Raw genomic sequence first — 19,765 nt, 5'->3', positions numbered from 1 at the left:
CTATAATGTAAAAAAAAATGGCATATTTAATTACCAATGCTGTTAAAAACACTAAGGCACTGGAAAGTGACATTCTTGTTTGTGAAGAAAAATACATGTAAATCCATGTGAAGAAAGACACAAAAATTTATCTAATAGATGAATATAACCCTGAGCAATAACCTTCAAAGAAATTGCCTCAGAAATCACTGTTAAAAGTGAAGAACAACATGTTGAAAAGAATCATCCAGACATAGCAATGAAACTGCTGGTTTCACTAACATCCTTTTAAACAAGCATGGCAGTAACAGAAGCAATCTATGAGCATCAAGAACATAAAAGGTTTGAAACAAAAGAGAAACTGTTATCAGTACTTAAGCAGTCAAAAATTGACAGAATTAGGGGCCAAGTGAACGTACATCAAAGCTTCAGAGGGCACAGTCTAATGTAATGATTGAGTAAGAAAGTTCCATTGCAGAAAAATGGCACAGCTAAGTATTAAGAGTATAATCATATCTGTTTAATAATGAAAGTTAAGAGTTATATTTATCATTTCTATAAGTTTACACAATGCTTGAAGATGGTAGAACTTGTGCAAAAGTATAAGAGCAGTTGATTGAAGCTAGAGTGTAAAGTTTGCTCCAGAGATGACACACTGGAAAAAATACAACTGAGTGCATCACAGGCTCTAATGAAGGCAAATGTTCCTCTGTTTGAGAAATAGAGGATAATTAATAATAATACTTTATACATCTTATGTTCTGTAGTTAACACATAAAACCAACTCTCATTCCATTTCTATATGAATTACGTGTATTTGCATTTATGAACATCACTATGTATTAACTAAAGGTGCTGGTCAGTATTGGGAAAGAGGAACTGCTGGTGCTCATGAACTCACCCAAACCCTCTTATCACATGTGGGTCGAGCTACAACACTGAGTGTTTCTACTTCCATCTTCACCATATCACCAGTAAGGCTGACATGAGAGCATTCATGATAGAGTATTTTGGACAGGCACTCTTTTCACCACATGCTATAGTATTTATATCATAGTGCAGTCCCCAAGACTGGCAAGATAACTAAAAGATTTCCAGCAAGAAATGAACCAAAATCATTTAAACATTAGTACAAATAATTAAGAATTTAGGCAGAGTCTCAGTTAAGACCACATCTCCTCAATTTTCCAGAACAAATGACAGTAAGTATTTCGGCATCATCAGGAACAATTTCACCTTCTTTAGGAGGCGGTTCTTCTTCTTTAGGGCTGGGGTTTTTTTCCCCTTTAACTATACCTTTCTGTCACTCTCAGCTGAAACAAGACATTCTTCTTTCCACACTGAGAGTTGAGAATAAGAAAGTCTCAATCTGGTAATCTAACCACATTATAAATACATGATTTGCAACATGCATTCCTATTTCAGTGGGGTTTTTTTCTTCTGCCAAAGAGTGATTGAAGTAGAAGGCTTGTGAATGAAAACTTGGCTACTAAGTTTTGCTATGAACTGTAGTATTAAATCTTATGAGCATTAAAACAAGTGTGTTAATACACAAAGTGGAAATAATATAATTTTATGCTTAAATATAGTAAAAATTAAGTACCTATTTCAATGCCATCTATAGTAACATGAATGGTATAGAGACCAACAGCTCCAGGAGTCCAGTTTGCACAGTATGTACCATCATTATTGACTCTGATCAACATGTTTTCACTGGGTCTAGGCATAAACAACACAATTAAAATCAATCAATTAAATACAGTGACTAGTATAATGTTTATTTTGCAAACTACTCTTTTTTTTCTAGCAGATCATCTAAATACAATTTTTCCCTTTCCAATGTACTAACCACCTATTATTTACTATGAAAATGTAATCCTCTATTCCACATTTATTTATAGCAAATGATAAATCACATCCAAAGAGTAGCTAATATAAATAAGGAAACAATATTAGAACAATTAAGAAAAAAATATTTTAAATAAAATTGCTACATGTAAGAAAACATAATACTTGACTTCTGTGTTTCTACCTTCAGACATGATTATGTGTCAGTCACACTTGGGAGTCTGGGTGTAAGCAGAAGTGTCAGGATATGTTAATTTAAGCTCCTATCCAAAGGAAAGTTTTTAATGTTTACCTCTTTGGTGTTGGTGAAGCGAAACGTAGTTCTTCAAAAGAATAATTTTCGTATGCCTGTACACAGATTAAATTCAAACACAAAACCAACAGTTATACCACTGTCTTGAATAAAAGAAAGCAGAGCATTTTCTTCAAGAACACATGAATCTAATTTTAGACACCCCAGAAGCACTGATCTGGGAATCAGAAACAAATTTCAAAACACAGAAATATATATGCACACATGGAAAAGAGTATCTTCACTGTCTCATTAAACAGCCATGATTTAGATAAGAAAGATTGCTACTGCTAACAAAAACCTTGTAAAATCTTTGAATCTCTTCAAATCTAACTTGTATAAAAACCTTTTGAATCCAGGCAGTGCACTGAAGACTGTGTGAAGATAAGAAAGCAAATAAGCTGCAAGTAAAACCTGCAAACCAGCCCAGGGGCTTTATCAATAAAATTACACATCCTTTTTCTTTCAACTCCAAGTGAAGATGAAATTCCCTGAACATTGAGGTGATACTTCCACTGATTTCCACTACAAAAAGACCTGGTTCACTTCCACAGCAACTTGTAAAATCACTGCTCTGAAAAGCCCCCTAAGAAAACAGAGTTAGTCCTAGGAGTGCACCAAGTCCCTCAGCAAGAATCTCTCTGGGCTGCAATAGTTGCTGAGTTACCAGATTCCCCTGTTAAATCAAAGCCAACAAAAGGTAGGATAAGAACCTTTGAACATATATGCACATCAGCCATTCTGGGTCCCTGCATAAGGATATAGTTTTGGGTATCAGTCCCCCAAACATGTCATAATTGATTATGTATTTTTTTTGAAGTGAGATTTTATAATCATATTTAGGTACTTGCATAAAGTACTGATACAATGTGCAGGCTGATGTAAAATGAAAATATCAGGGGACATCTGCATTTTACACTGAAATGAGTATGTTCTGAATGCCTTGAATTCTTAAAGTTTTGGATGGAAAGGACTTAACTTGAGAGGAACCTTGGGAAGATTCTCTGGAAAAGCACTAAATACAGAAATCAAGCATGTTTCAACAAGAGAGACGCTTTTTTAAATTAACCTTGGTGTCTTTTTACTTTTATCTTTATGAAAGTTTATACTGTTATTGCCTTCTAGGAGGATTTTAAATTAACCCTTCCATTTTCATTTTCCTTTAGCCTTATTTCAATTAAAGAATGATTACACATTAACTAGCTGATATTAAGCATTCCTCACTCCATCAAATCTACAGAACAGTTTTTGAACATGCTACACTTGCACCACTGTAATTTACCCCAAAGCATCTTATGCATTACAAGATATACAACTCTAAGAGTTTTGTGAGCAGGTTTGACACATTTCACTGGAAAAGAAATAGCAGATACCTGTGAACAGTGGCTATCAGAAATATCATCTAAGCCCTAACTTGGGAGAAATAATTTATTTCTACCTCCCTTCAAGTCACTTTTAAAAGAAGCATCAAACCAAGAACTGATGTTTGCACTAGCCCAAATAAAAATGCCAAAATCACATCTTGATATGCACACGTTCTAGCAAGTTCTTAAACCATTTGTTGTACACTGCCTTGATTTCATAGTTCTTTCATTGATCTGTTAAGACAGTATTCAGTACCCAGCTGCACTATTTACACACAGGTACTGCAGCACTATCCTCTGCCTCTAAAAGGTGCCAGTTTGCTGGTTCTGCCCCCACAACAAATCCATTCTGATTATGCTAAGTATTATCCTCCTCTACCCTCCTGGCTAATCCTGTCTCATTAAGCTGTGCAACTGTTAGTTGTACACAACACATCACATCTCTTAACTGGGTCAGTATGGTACACATATGTAAATTTACTGCATGTGCCACAACATTATCAAATCAAGGCTAGCTGCTCAGTTTTCACTTCTTTAAAAACTGTCCCTGGCTAAGTGTCTGAGCTGATCCATTTAACAGTGGCTCATTTCATTAGATGCTGCTTAATACATATGCATTGATATATAAATAATTTGTATGCCTTTTTTTAATACACTGAGCTCTTTTTTTCCTGATTTTCTATTTCATCTGCTCTAGTTTAAAGTAAGCATTCACTGCAACACTCCAACTCCATATAAATAAAAATACTGCTTTAACTTTCCCTTCACCACTTTCATGTCTGTTTTTATTTCTCCTGCATGACTCCAATTAATTTGTTAATCTGTTTAATCAAAATAAAAAAAAGACAACTTTCCTTTCTATGCTAATCCAATCTAACTGCTTTAGAGTTTAAGCAATTGGCCTTTTTGAAGTATTTAGTTTATTGCTGAACTAATATTAATCAAAGTGATTTCCACTGAATATATTTTCAGATTGGGACCGAAAATAAACATACATTTGTCCTTCTCTGCTGCATACCTTTACACACTTTGAATGCTGAATTCTATAGTTACATTGCCAAAATTGCAGTAACTTACCTTCATCATTGTAATAGCAATATACCGAGCTTCTTTTACTATCATTGGCTCATAGGAGGAATCAAGCTTTGGTGAAGGAAGTCCTCCAAAGGTCATATCACTGCTAGGGGAAACAGCTGTTGCAGGACTGCCTGGTATCCGCTGCACTTTTTTAACCTGTTCTTGTTGCAAAGATGTTTTTTTCTGAGAAACAGGAATAGCTTTGACTTCCACCTGTAATAAGATGTGGAAGAGGGAATATGATTTTGTGAGAAAACACACACACACATTCTTTTCAATTTGATGCAGTGCAGTAACAAAGCACTTAGAGCCCTCCCTGCAAATGCAGCTGTGTCCAAACCCAATGTATATCTACACTTAACCTGCAAAGCCAAGCACAGCATCTTGGGAAGATGCCAATGGGCAGGGGAGAGGCACCCAACTGACTCCACCATCAGCACAGGCTGGTCTCACTTCTGCCAGTCCCAGAGCACTTCCTGGCAGGCAGAACACAGTCTGGGATGCCTAGGGAAGTTTTCCCTGAACAGAAAACTGCAACAAAGGAGAAAGAGAGCCTTCCAAGTGAGTGCACAGATTTCAGAGTGGATCATCATGGCCACTAGATCTGGATCAGCAATGGCCAGACTGGATCCTGGCTGGCTCTGCCACCTCCCAGCCAGCACTGCACGTTTATATTGTGCTCTTCAATGCATGTTTTAACAGACTTATTCCCCCAGAGGAAGCATGGATCTCCATTAGTGCAGGTAACAGCTAGCAGTACACAATTTTCTGAGAAAGACAGACTACCTGGAAAATAAGTTTATATATTACTCATTGGAAATCTGCAATATCAAATTCTGCAGTTTTCACACACAGTTTTATCAAAATTTGATTTAATTAACCAAAAGTTACATCACTGCATTGCACACTGAATGAGTCCAGAAGAATAATTAAATTGAATTAAGGTTTTTGTTACTTTAATACATTTGTGAACAGTAATTAAATAATAAAACCAGTAATAATTTCAATTATATTTTGACATATTTTTTTCCTGACTGATAGGATAAAATCACTACTGAGAGTCTTCCACTTGCTCTGTCACTAATTTAAATCAGTAATCACACAAGTTTCACTCAAGTAGTGTTTGTGACTAAGCTGATTCTTGTGTTACTGTTGCAGAACTGCTGTTCATTATTATGTTTACAGCTCACTGTAAGAAAACTCAATTATTACATCATATACAAAGAACAGATTTGGGAGCTTTTCTCACAGGAATCATGCCTTTGTAAAAAGCATTTCATCTACACTTGGGCTTGACAAAAACCAACTACTCCACAGTAGTAGTGGGCTTTAAAACACAAAAGTACCCTAATTTATTAGAACTACATGAAAACCATTTTGTGTTCATTTTGTTTGCATTGCTTTACTAATTCAAATCAAGCAGCCCACTTTTACACATGCCACATAGATTTTACCCCAAAATGCACAAAATTCTTCTAACTCTACCTGAGGCTGTCAAGAACACCTCCTCTCCAGTACTGAAAAACAGTGTTTAACTGAAGAGGCTGAAGGCAAACACAGGAACACCAGGTCCTGCCAGTTATCCTTATTAACTGCAAGGACTACAGGAACATCCAATATTAGAAACAGAAAAGGCAAGAGTACTGTTCTAGTCTAAAATAAAGTATCTATAAGGTGGTCCATCAGTGTGCTTCTGATTCTTTTTTCCCCATCACGAAGTCTGTGGTTTATAACACTCTTGCCTGGCTTACAAATTTAAAATGGATTCTTGTCACTTTAATACATCACCACCATCCAAACTCACTTATGACTGATTATTTATGCAACTACACACATGTAGTTCATTACAGGCAAGTTATGAATTTCATGAAATGGTGGTGGCATAGTACAGAATTGGGCAGGTTTGTAGATTTAGAGGTAAGAAAGTCTCGTTACAATGAATTTATGAATGCCACTTTCTGTCCCAATACAAGAGTATTCCATGGAATACCTACAATAAAAACTAAAAGACAACAAGATTAGGCAGAACAGCCAAGAATACAATAATTACCTTCATATTAGGAACATGAACAACTTCCCCATACTGGTCTTTTGTTTGTACTGTAATAACAGTTGGCCAACCACATCGGATGTCATCCTTATTCAAAATCAATGATGTTTTTTGAGGATCAGCATATGAATCTGGCTGCAGCCACCTACAGCAAAGAAAACCACCCAACATTAAAATCTCTTACAGCCTCCAAAAGACAAATTCTTACTCTGTAAAAATGTGACACAGAGCTAAGAAAAGACACAGAACATCTGAATGCCTACATGCTTTTAACTAATGTATTAATGGAATCAATATAGCCAAACAGTTTTAGTCAACTAATACTTAAAATAACTATGACAGTTCTATAGCCAGTTAGAAGGACAAGCAACAGTGCAGTTTTACCTTGCAAGTCGTCCACCACTTGATCCTGGTACACAAGCAATGAAATCTTCCAGAAACGACTGCTCATTGCTTTGGACCTGCAAGGGAAGGCTTCCTTCGAGAGCTTCCAAAATGGTTGGGGAGTGAGATAGTGCCAAGCCTTTCCCAAGAATGCCTGAGTGAGCTTTGCACACCTTTTTGGTTTTTTGGCAGAGGTTGGGGGTGAAAAGAGAGACACAGAACAGCTTTTCAGTAGCATGTTCACATTTTCCCGTAACGTGAAACAATTGGTAAAAACATTTTGAGCATTTAAAACTTTTCAAGAAGAGTAAGCTCTACCATCACAAAAGCTTTAAAAAAAGCCATCACAGTCTATTAAACCATAATTTATGCCAAAAGAGGTTAAATGACCCTGAGTTGAGGGAAATTCAGCATTAACTCCCATTGTACTCAACAAAAGACCATCAGCAAACCAGAACAACTGCAATCGTAGTATTTGAGACTTGATTAACATCACTGCTCAGCTGAAAAAGTTATTTTATTTCTGTCATTACAAAGACATGTAAAAGATTCATCTTGGTAACATTTAAAACTTGCCAAATACTACAACTTCAGCCAAACAGATATTTTGAAATACTTGGTCATCTAATGTTCTATGTGACATGACAGGTCTTTTTTCCCAAGCAGATTCATTATAAAAAAATGATTTAATTTAAATACTAAAATTCTGTATGATTTTCTTAAACTGTCAAATAATAAGCTGGATTCCATTCTACTATAAAGGCCTTACAAATTATTTTCTTCTGTAGCAGTCAGTTTCAATGCAATTCTGTGCTTAAGTGCATTGCAATGGATAAAAAGCAGCAGCATACCTGTAAGGCAGCCTCTTCAAGTATCTCAAGATCCTCTTCAAACTCACTACCTGCTGGAAAAATAGACCAGTTATATTATTTACATACTGCAGAATATGAGATTCAATTCTGTTTTGTGAAGCTTTTTATACTGCAGATTTCAAATCTGCATAAGGATGTATCATACTGTTCAATCAGCAGCTGAAATACTAATATTTATAAATAACATTGTAAACATGCAGTATTGTGTAGTTCAGTGCACAGAACAAAAATTTGGTGCTTCTCTTTTTATCTCGAAGGCACTATGTATGGCAAGTCTTTGGATGTGACTAGATATTTTCAGAAAGATTTTGAGAGGTCAGGATGGTTTATGAGAAGCAGTATCTCTAAGTATGCAAAAGCTGCTCCCTTTTAAGAGCTTACCTTTGTAAAATTATTTGAAAACCTGACAAACCCTGCACAATTTCATAAATTATGATTCTTCCTAAAACAGAAAGCTCAAATACATACTATTACACAGTATTTCTTTCTCACAAATCCAACTCCAAAGCCTGATTCCAGGATGACCATAATTGCCAAACACGGTCTTTTAACAGAGGGGTGAAACAGATAAGGTCACCATATTTCTACTCTCTTTTAAAAATATTTCAGGCAATTCTACTAGTACGAAGAGAGAGAAATAAGAAAACCAAGTTCCAAGGCAATTTTTAAAATTCAAAGAAATAAAGACATCTAAAAACTGCCCTCAGAAATAAACTACTGCTAGATTTGATACAATTAGGAATGTATTAATACAAAATACATAAACCAATTTCACACTGCTGTTGAAGTCAGATCTCGGTCATAGACCAGATCTCTCTCTTGGAAAGAAGTATCTTAAATTCACATCTTGAAGTCGCAAGAAGGAAGAACGACCATTTGAACATGGTAACTTGAACACTATTTGGGCGTAACTCTCAAAGACACTTTTCCTAGTATGTGAAGAAATCACTTTCTGGTCCACCTTTCTTCAGAGCAAAATAGCCTTAACCTTGTTAGGTCCTTCAAAACACTTTTATTCCTAATATTTCTAGAGGAATACTCCCACAAACATTTGACTTTGCACACTGAACATACCCACTACAACAATTACTAAAAAGTAAAACTGTAGAAAGAATAACAAAATATGAAAAGTCTACTAAAAAGGGCCTTTCCTATGTGTATGCATTACAAGAAAGTCTTTATATGATTATTGACTCTATTATTCTATGTAGGTTTTCCTTAAGAAACACTCTTCCACAAGTCCGATAAAAGGCTCTGCAGATTAGGAACGACAGTATTAAAAAAGCATTTCACTTGCAGCAAAAGGTAGAAGATGCATAAACTAGGATGCAGAAAAAGAAAGACTAATACTAAAAGAAAAGAAAATAAATAGAAAAGAAAAATAAAGTCTGATAATAAGGCTTTTAAATGTTGCTCTAGAAAACCACAACTTTACCACTTTTTCTGCCACAGTGTTTTTCTGAGACACCAGGCAAAACACTCAAACCAAAATTACATACAACTGAGAACCATTTTAGAAGGCTGCACAATAGTTTTCATTTGCAAATACTACCACTGTTGGCTACAATTCCCCAGTTTTGTTTACTCAGAGGGTCTAGCGGTCTTGGAGAGAAACAATACACTTATATAGCACAAGCACTGTAATCTTACCAGCAACATGAAGAGACTTGGTTGAAGTTCTTGAGTTGATGTTAGATAAACAGTCAGACAAATCAATTGCCATTAGAGCAGTCATCAAGAAACTCCTTAGAGGCAATGCACCTACCCCTCCTCTCTTACAGATCATAAACAACCACATTTGTATGCAGCTGTGATTGCATAGGTAACTTCACTGCATATTTTATTTCAAATTTCTATGGGATAGCATGAAGTCAATCTATGTGTCACCCTTCTCATTCCAGGCATTTTAACAGAACAAACATAAAAAGCTCCCAGGAGAAAAGTATGAAGTATTGCAAAATATGGGAAAATAAGTTACAAGGATTTCAATCTTTTTGTTGTTGTTGCACAGAAGAATACAAAACTAAGAGAAGTCAACAAAACTAAGTAGTTTGAGGGATAAGAGAGGAGGGCACTTATTTAACCTGAAGAATTGCCTGTACATTGGAGAGTGAAGTACAGATCTACTAGTGCAATTGAGGCACCTCCTTACAACATAAAGAAATCTGTAAACAATCCAAATACACAAGCAAAATACTGGATTAAAAATACAAAGAAGGTTTTGTGATTAGAACTCCACACTGATCAGTGCTCTCCTGCTCATTAATCCACTCACTGTAACAGTATCTGAGCTTTGATTTGTGTCCCTAAATTAAAATGATCAGAGAGATATCCTATTATAAATTATGAGCCTGTTTTTCCTATATGCTGGTGCTATTTAAGAGAAATTATATTACTCAAAATACAGCTGCATCATTAGAATTTCTAATTCCATCTCCATATCCATTAATTTCCACAAACTCATTTTTCCTTCCACTTTAAATTCCAGTTGGGTTACTATAAACCTCTATTTGCAGCATCTGCGGTAAAAATATGTGATTTCTTTTCTAATTGCAGAAAAAAAAGCTACAGTAGAAATATTTTTAGCTATAAGGTCTACAGACAAAATGATCACTTTCAACTTTAAAACAGTACTTTTAAGTTTTGCAATTCAATGATGCAGGTATTTTTCACACAGAGAGGTGTGAAGTGTAGGGAGAAAAAAACCAGTGAAAGAGAAATACAAAGATGATACCTGCACATTTAGGAAGTACCACGAGGAAACTGTGGGACACAGTTCACACAGTCACACACTACCTGTGGATGGGGTGAGTTCATTCAAATTTAAATGACCAGGTGTCCCTCTTCCCCATATACACACAGAGGGAAAAAGACAAGCAGAAAATACTGCCAGCTTTATTGTTTGATTAATTCAGTTTGAAGACAATTTTGTATTATTATCTCTAATTAAAAGCAACAATAAGATCTGAATGTACTACTAATTCAGAAAACATGGACAATGATGAAAAAATGAAGTATGTTCTTACCAATAGGAAGTGCTAAATCTTTCTTCATCAAAGCTGCTGCACATGATCCTCCCAAATTTGCCAGTTCTTTCTCCAGCTGAATAATACCCTTCAAATTAAAAAAAAAATTAAAAAATATTAGTGTCTCAGAAAATAGGACAAATACATTTTTCTGTCAATGTTTTATATTAAGAAATAGTGTATGTCCCAGTTTGAAGCTTCTCAGCAATGTATTTCTTGTCATACAGCTACTGCCATGTTTTGCTGCAACATAGGACAGTGTACCAAAATTTTTAGCATAAAAAGGTATGTTTGAAAACAGCTACTTATAACTGTTCTTTAGATGATAGACTTAAGGTATTAGCTAGCATGTTTTTTAGCACTGAGCATTAAAAATATGCCAGCAGCTTTGTTTGAAAATTCTTTAAAGAAAAAGAATGACATATGAATCTACATGGGTATTTTTGAATAGAAATAACTTTTGCTTAAACAAACACAGACTAATTCAATCATCTGTAGAATTACAAGTCTGATTCTGCTGAAAGCCAGTACCACCATAGATAACAATCTTATGGTATGTGTCCTATCTGATATGTAAAGAAATGCCAAAGAACTTGACATTCTGAAAATGGGAAGACATGATTTAGTTTTAGCAAAATCCAGAATAAGATGAGGTAAATCTTCTGTGAGGGTTGTAGTGTAAGCAAGATGCAGACCTTGTGAAATCCACATGAAGGAACAGGGCCAAAGATTCCCAGGACAAGGGAAGACTTATTTTTCTGGATGTAGTATAAAACATATTAAGTGTTTTCAGTAATCTCTTAAAATAAGCCAAAAGAAACAATTGGGTGGTGAAGAAATCTGATCTTCCCTTTGCAATTGACAGTGGTGGAAATTATTCATGTCCTTAAAGGTAAAATGAGGAGACCACTGGGTAAAACCTGAGGTAGCCTAAATGCACATAGCATTTCCAAAGAGTCTGCGAGTTCTGGTCTAAGTGAGCACTGGAAAATAATGCAAGTATGTCATTCAATAGGCAGTGACAGTAAAAAGCCCCACATCTTAGATCTTTGATGCAAGAGTAGGCCAGAATTTCAGGAAATCTTATATCCCACTGACATACAAGATAAAACCAAACTATGTTTTTGCAGAGTGCCACAAACCACGCAAAAAGCCATTTCAATAGTATCCTGATTAAAGAATTCCAAATTAATAATGCTCTTAGCAAAAAAATGTTATTACTTTTATATAATTAATCTAAAAATATTTTGCAATGTGTCACCTAGCCATAAGTGGAAATACAATTTTTCTTTACCCTCAAAAAATTTATTAGGTGATTTATTAGGTGAAGCAATTATAACTACCTCACTTTTTCCCTTACCTCATCACTTCCTGGACTAAATTCATATCCAATTGCGTAACATTTGAAGCCATAAAAACAAGCTTTTTCATCTTTCACATAGTCTGATGCAGTCTCCAGAGAAAAAAGTGCTTCATTCCCTTAGAGAAGTAAAAGGATAAATTAATAATATATTCCTCCTCTTTTACATAAATATATATGAAACCCAGCCTTTATAGGTAAAATGTGAATTAAAATCATGGGAAAAACAAGCAGATCAATACTTCAAGCAAGAAACCTACTAGAGACATAATTAACTTGCCAGCTGGATAAAGACCCTTCTTTAATTTTGTTTGCCAAGATAATTCTGCAGAAAAATCAAACTTCCTTTAATTATTGCAGTAACACACATTACCAGCAATTACATCAGTATCTAAGCATTACCTGGCAATACCAACACCATGGTAGGCCATCCTGAAGATCCAGAGAACTTTTTCAGTTCTATCCATGAATTAAGGTTCTCATGAACAGAGGTATGCTTTGGTCCAAATCCCAGGCTCTGTGCAATTCTGACAGGAATTAGTAAACGAAGAACATCCTCTGACTGAGCAGTGCCACACTGAGTGTCAAACTCTATTGTTATCCACCTGACACATTCAGGAAAAGTCACCTAAAACAAAGCAATAGGTTAATTATGTCCAAGATTTTGGGGTTCTTGTTTTTTTTTTTTTTTTTACATTTACTTCTTCATTTCCATTTGGCCTTAACTCTGATTTAGTCTACAGAAGTGATTTAATTATGTAATTCTACACAATTGTTCTGCTATTCTTTTAATTAACATTAACCTAATTTATTCCTTGAAATTTATGTACACCTGAAATGATCCACACTTTACACAATTAGAACCCTGTGTTATAACTTAATATTCTGTTTAAGTATTTGCACTGGCACCACTTGTGATTGCTTTCAAGAATTCTGTACAGCTTCATTAAACAAAACAGCCACAGACTACTACACGCAATGAACTCTCGGATACCTTTTCAAACTCAAACTTCAACAAACATAATGAACATCTATTTTGTGCAATCCCAGAAAAGTACAGAGCAGCTGAATTCCACTAGTGAATGTGGCCTGCAGTACAATAGCATATAGCTACAGAAAATCAAAGGTAGTAACTACTAAACCCAAGGCTTTAGACATGCTCCATAAACTTTTAGGACAAAAGTAAGCATTATTGCATCAAGATGATCACATGGTAACTACATTTTCTGCAGTGGATGCCTTGCTGTCTCACAGAACAAGCACTGGAATAGCAGAATAATAATTTATGTCCTGTTCAGGCTCTTGATTATAGCTTTGCTACTTCTGGATGTTAATTTGACTAGAACTGACTTTATGCATTCTTACAAAACACTGTTTAAGCATTAGGTAAGAAAATCTGGTATGTGATTACATACTCTATACATAAAGACTTTGAACGTCACAACCTCTACAGTTAAAGCAAAGAAACTGTATGACAGCAGAAAAATATAAGACTATGCAAATTTAGGGATTTAAAGCAGATACCTGAATTAGGGGGTTAAAACTTCACTATTTTCCACTATACTTGATGTAGAGTTTTGTCCAAAAAGCAGTACAGCAAAAATATAATGTCTTCAATATGCGACAATATTAATTATCATCCACAGCAACAATTTTTCAGATAGCAAATGCTGACTCAAGCAAACTCATGTGTAAAGCTTTTAAAAAGCAGCATGTGCACTTAGAAATGGTGCTCACCTTATAATGTGTAACAGAGGCGGGTTTATAGGGGTGCTCACTTTCTACAACAGCATAGTGATTGGAGGTAGTACAAGCTGAAAGCCCTTGCTCTGGCTGGTTTCCAGTGGTGCTGTCTGTAGACTGATTTGGGTTAAAAGCTGGAGGGGCGTATTTCTGATTCAGAACTGCCACAGAAGGAAGCAGCTGTTGTACCAGGCCAAAGACCTCAACAGCAACCTGTAACATAACACCACATGTGTTATTAGAACGTCTTATAAGTTGGTGAAAACAATAGTCTAATACTACCATTTCTCTTCAGTGTTTCTGAGAATGTTTGAACATTCTCAGAATATCACTAATAACAATTCATTCAATCATTTTGCAATTCTGCATCTACACAATCCTAACAGAAAAAGCACCAGTACGTTAATCTTCTCTTGGAGCTGTGCCAAAGCTGAAACAAGAATCTGCATATAACTGTGACATCCTTTCCCTAAAATAGCTTCTACTAAAATCTTGAGCATTAACAAACGGGAAGCACAAGTTCACAACAGTAAATACCATACTAAAGCCAAAATCCAGTTATACTCTATAAACATATTAATATTTATTTTAATATTAATATTACGTTCCCTGTGATCTTCACTGCATTTTCTAAGCAGATGAACACTTCTACAAATTACTTCTACAGCAAAACACTTGGTTATTTCAAATCTCAGTTCCATGAAGAAACAAGGTAACTAAAATCTGACACTGTCTTTCATAGCATGTCTGCTAGATTTTAAGTGGTCAGTTCTATTTCCTCCCCTTGAAAAAGAAGTCAGAAAACATCTTACAGCTCATGAAGAAGCAATAAAAGGTAATAGTGTATACTAGCTAAGGATTATTGACATTTGTAGATCTAATAACAGATCTCAAGAGTGTCCCAGACCAGGCACATGCAAGAAATGGCATGGCACTGGAAAGAAATGTTACTTTCTTTATAGCTGACATCTTTCTAGCGCTAAGTTTGACAGAAATAATCTTAATTTAATGAGCAAATGCTTCTGCTCTTTACTGTAAAAATAATATTTATATAACGTAAAAAAACCATTTCATCTCCCAATGTTCATCAATGAGTTGTAAATTACATTCTTCTCATTCCTAGAGAACTAGAGCCTCTCATATTTCTCTGATTCCTTAAGGTATTTTTGCTATCATGTTCTCAATTCAAGTTTAAAAAAAAGTGATTACATGTTTTCTAAATTCTTGACTCATGGAAAATTCATGACTCATTAAATATAAACCACTAATTCACAGAATAGTAAGAAATCAAGATGGTCAAATTTTCAGAGTAAACCTTTTCCTTGCATACATTTCTTCAGTAATTTCTCGTTAGGAGCATACCTTGGGAATAGCTGCTGCTACTGGTCCTATGTAGGCTATGATGAGGGGAAGCAGCATTGAAAACAGACTGGAAGAGCTGAGTAATTCTGGAATGTCTTCAGCTTAAAAAAGATAATTAGAACAGAGGTCTTATTAATAAACATGGTGTGGTTCAAAGCACATCTTATTTTTCTGGTTTGCCCCTTCTAAATTAAAACTTCTATTTCCCAGACTATTTTTACTTCAAATTGTTTTCATTATTTAGGCACTGTTGAATTCTGAGTCTGCCAAGTCCACTCAAGATAAATATATCATTATATATAGATCTCTGTTGAAAAATGTCCTTCTCTTAGAGCATTACTTTATTGCATTCTTTGCCATTTTGTGAAACTGTGTTCATATTTTCTACAGTATAAAAGTTAGCACAACAGTCGTCCCAGCCCTTCAAAATGAGTTTTATAGCACTATGCAATATTCTGAACATTTTGGCTAATGGCTGATACGTACATTCCTCAAAAAGGGATGTTTAAGTGCTTATATATTAATTACATTAACCAGTCCTACTGATGACAACCTCTGTGCTAAACACTGAGGAAATTTGCAACTAACCTGCCATAAAACATCTTTAGGAAATAAAGAATCTTACCAGCTTTAATACAATACTTGCTAAATTGATGAGCAATTATACAAAGTATCTGACTATGCTATCACAAGCATAACTCAATGATATGAATGATGCTCATAGTTTGATACCTACAGGAATGAAAGTTTAGAAAAATATTCTTTGGAAAGCAAAAGAGAAACATCACAGCTCTTGTATTCAGGTCATATTCTACTATTATGGCTTGCTAGCAAAGTAAAATTTTGGAAAGTAAAGTAAGTTTTCTCAAGCCTTACCATCTACAGCAAGAGCTCTGTGCAACAAGTCTTTGGCTGCTCGGACAACAGCACTCACGACAGAAAGAGCCCTGCTACAGTTTTTGTCCTCTTCATTAGCTTTGTTCAACAGCTGTGACTGCAGATCACCATCATACTCACTCCTGGAAAGTGGATTAAGTTAAAGTAAGTTCACAAATACAAAATTACATTAAAAAACACTACTGACTAATTTTTGGCATCGAATAAGCAAAACAATTTTTGATAAAGCAATAAAAAACCACAAAGAAACCATGGAGGATATTTTGGAGGAAATGTGTCACTGTTAGTCTTTGCAAGAACTTCATTTGGCAAAAAGTATAAAAAGCATTTTTCTGCAATGTTTCTTTTCTCTAGATGCCTTTTAAACCACAGAATTAATTACACATTAATTGCAAAGCCAGTTCCTTGTCTTGGTAAAAACAGAGCAATGCTAAGTGCTTCACAGAAACAAGTAAAACGTCCTTAATGGATATTTCTGCATTTTCATAAGAGACAAAGATTCTCCCTTCTTATTTCAAAGATTAATTATGGCTTTGAAACAGTCCTGGGCTCAGCCAAGACTTACCAAACAAACAGTTCTTTCTTTTAAATCCACTCTGTAGGTCAAATTAGGCTCTCCTAAACAACATCATGCATGCAATCATTTCAATACGGTTTGATTTGCTTTTTCAAAGCTATCAAATGACAATTACAAACTAATTCAAGCCTTCAATATTATAATGATTAAGCCTTGGCACAGAGAAATAAAATCACTTAGTCAACATGTAAAACAAAATCTACTATTTTCTTTGGGATATCTTCTGTTTGTCCAGTGCATTATTTCAGGACTAGCACCTCAGAACTTTAAGAAATTTTACTTTGAGCAGTTCAGTGAACAAGGATATTTCTCCTTCTCTGTCATGTGAATCAATGACTCATACAAAAATATTATTTTTTCAAAGTGTCCTAGAATTGTAGCTTTGCTGTCAGTCTCAAGCCTTTCCCATTTGAATTTTTTAGCTACTGATGGTAGGTGCAATTCAACTGAGTACTTTTCCAACAAATCCCTCCAAAACTTTTCTCCCCTTATCAAAAGTGTGTTAACTTCTATATGTGGTTTTTTTTGCATATGCCTAAGAAATATTTTGATTGATATCTGAGCATCCTCCAAACAAAATGAAGTGTGAACTTTTACAAGCTGCTCTGTAATAGTTGACTGAACATTTGTTTCTCTGCTGTAGGCAAATCAAAACCTCAAATCATTATATATCAAACAGTGAGTCCCCAAACTAAGTCCATAACCATGCAAAAGATAAATTTATCTTGTCCATGCAAACTACAAAGACACTGTGATTACAGCACAGCAGCTGCAATTTTTTTTAACACAATTTATTCTGTAACAGTTCCAACTTGTACCACTAGTCTTTCGAAAGCCTCTTTGAATTTTATTAGTTGAAACAAAAAAACCTGAGACTGCTCTGATCTGAAGAAGGGACTTTGGTGTGGGGTTTTTCATATGCTGATTTATCATTGTTAGAATGCCTTGAAGTTTCCATAACTGAAATTATGTCCTTTGCTTTTCTGAAATCAAAGAAATTGTTATTTCTCTTAATTTTCTCTTCTGCCCATATAAAAGCAGACAATCTAGGAGTGAAAATAGATGTTTTCCATGTCTGTCTTTCATCCTTCTTACATAATGACACTTTCCAATTAAGATACTTCATAATAAAGTCCAAGTTTCCAGGAGACTAAATCAATTAAAGTATCATGATCTGCACCACTGCAATTCTATTCTTTCATAAGTAATTACTGGTTTTATTGACAAGCTGGATCTTTGAGCACAATCTTATGTTTTAAGGTAGTTTAGAGCTATCCTGTATCTTCAAATATACTATTGCTGTAATTTTGCTGGCTACTTTATTTCTTCATATTTTGCCTTTTTTAAAACTTTAGGTGTAGCATTACCTTTTCGTATCTTCTACATCTTTTATTATGTAGGTACTTCTCACACAATCAAAGGTAAATTATTATTCATTGATCATTTTATTCCTTCCATCTTCTGTTAATCAGCCTTGTACTACCAGTTTGAAAATCCTGTCTTTACACAAATCAGGGTAAGCAACTCAAACACAAAAGCAATGCTTTCTGCAAGTCAATTCCTACTGTCATCCTGAAAGGCTGAAGTAAAGTTCCCCTGCAGAACTGTCAGATGTTTCAGCTGATTTTCTTCAGGCAATTGCAATTTCTCTTTTTATACCTTTCACCTCTAAGTAAGAGAGGAGCTCCTATATAAATAGACCTTGCTTCACTACCTGATGCAATTCTTTTTTGGAAACTGAGGAACGGAAAAAGTTGGAGATAAATATGCTAGTGAGTAATCTCTCAGATATCACCTATAGTATAGAAAAAACAGAAATTGAAATAGTGCATCTTACAAGTTCCTCATATTTAGAGCTTTAAGGTAGTAAACAATGGACCTCAGAAAAGTCAACAATCACATTATTTGTCAAATAAAAAAAAACCAAAGAGAGAACCTAAAACAAGGCTGGAAGAGGCATCACAAGCACATTCTGGATGCATTTATTTCTACCACTTCTTAAAAACAGATGTGGTATAATAACCCTGTGATGGTTTTGTTCACTTTCCTTAGAAATGAATGATTACACCACACAAACCTGTAATAAAGGATCTGTGGGATCTGTCCTCGTGTTTGGTTGGTGCCATTACTGCTCAGACTGCACGTGCTGAATGTGAACGTTACACCATCCGGACACTGCACCGTGGTCATTCCCCCATCCCCATTGGCAGTCCGGCTGCCGTAATTCCGCAAACGAACTGCGTACTTCACGTTTTCCTGAGAAAGGAGAGCAAAAATAGGCTGCAGTATAAAACAGATATCTAATGGCTTCATGCTATGCGAAAGTTATTATTTTACATTAATACTGGAGAGTCTGGAAAGTCCCTCAAAATACTCTACAAATGAAATAAAACAAAAAAGGTCCAGCATGAAACAAAAATCAGAGCTGTTCCATGTTCCCAAATTATGGAACATAACTTAAAATTACTACTAATTACTTTAAGAGCAAGCAGATATCCAAGAAAATTAACTATCAAGTAGCACAAAAAAAGTTGCACTTTCAAAAATATTCTAAAATTACTAGGCAATTATAATCTATCATATGCACTTATAAAAATCATATGCACTTGGGATCTAATTTCTTCTAGCTAAAGGATTTGGAACTTGTAATTTATAGGTTGAAGTTGAGACTTTATGAAGCACACATCAAGATCAACTTGTGAATGTGCATCCAAAAACCCAAACAATTTACACTGACCATTTCAATTTTGTTATCTAAAGAAGTTGTATGAAACCTACAGATGTGATTTTATTTTATTTACCTTCAGTGGCACAACTTTGTCAAGTCTGATTTCAGCTATGTCACTAGGAGAATCATCTGTGGTGTAAGTTCCTTTAACCAATTCTAAAGATGTCCATCTATGAGAATGAGTTGCATCTCCAGTATGATCACTC

At 35.1% G+C, this 19,765-nt stretch overlaps 1 protein-coding gene across 1 annotated transcript in view; it reads right to left on the bottom strand.

Annotated features, from left to right (window-relative positions):
• MYCBP2 (MYC binding protein 2) overlaps positions 1-19,765 on the bottom strand; it is a 174,321-nt gene that overhangs the window by 61,123 nt on the left and 93,433 nt on the right. The window contains 14 exon segments of the mRNA XM_036387571.2: positions 1,583-1,698; positions 2,120-2,175; positions 4,561-4,773; positions 6,611-6,755; positions 6,995-7,167; positions 7,846-7,895; positions 10,893-10,980; positions 12,253-12,371; positions 12,655-12,880; positions 13,990-14,208; positions 15,358-15,458; positions 16,234-16,376; positions 18,909-19,087; positions 19,633-19,764. Of these exon segments, the coding sequence (XP_036243464.1) occupies positions 1,583-1,698; positions 2,120-2,175; positions 4,561-4,773; positions 6,611-6,755; positions 6,995-7,167; positions 7,846-7,895; positions 10,893-10,980; positions 12,253-12,371; positions 12,655-12,880; positions 13,990-14,208; positions 15,358-15,458; positions 16,234-16,376; positions 18,909-19,087; positions 19,633-19,764 (1,960 nt within the window).

Source organism: Molothrus ater, chromosome 2, assembly GCF_012460135.2.
Source record: "Molothrus ater isolate BHLD 08-10-18 breed brown headed cowbird chromosome 2, BPBGC_Mater_1.1, whole genome shotgun sequence".
NCBI classification, from domain to species: domain Eukaryota; kingdom Metazoa; phylum Chordata; class Aves; order Passeriformes; family Icteridae; genus Molothrus; species Molothrus ater.
The sequence above is the reverse complement of the archived record's forward strand: the minus strand, read 5'-3'. Positions and strand labels throughout refer to the sequence as shown.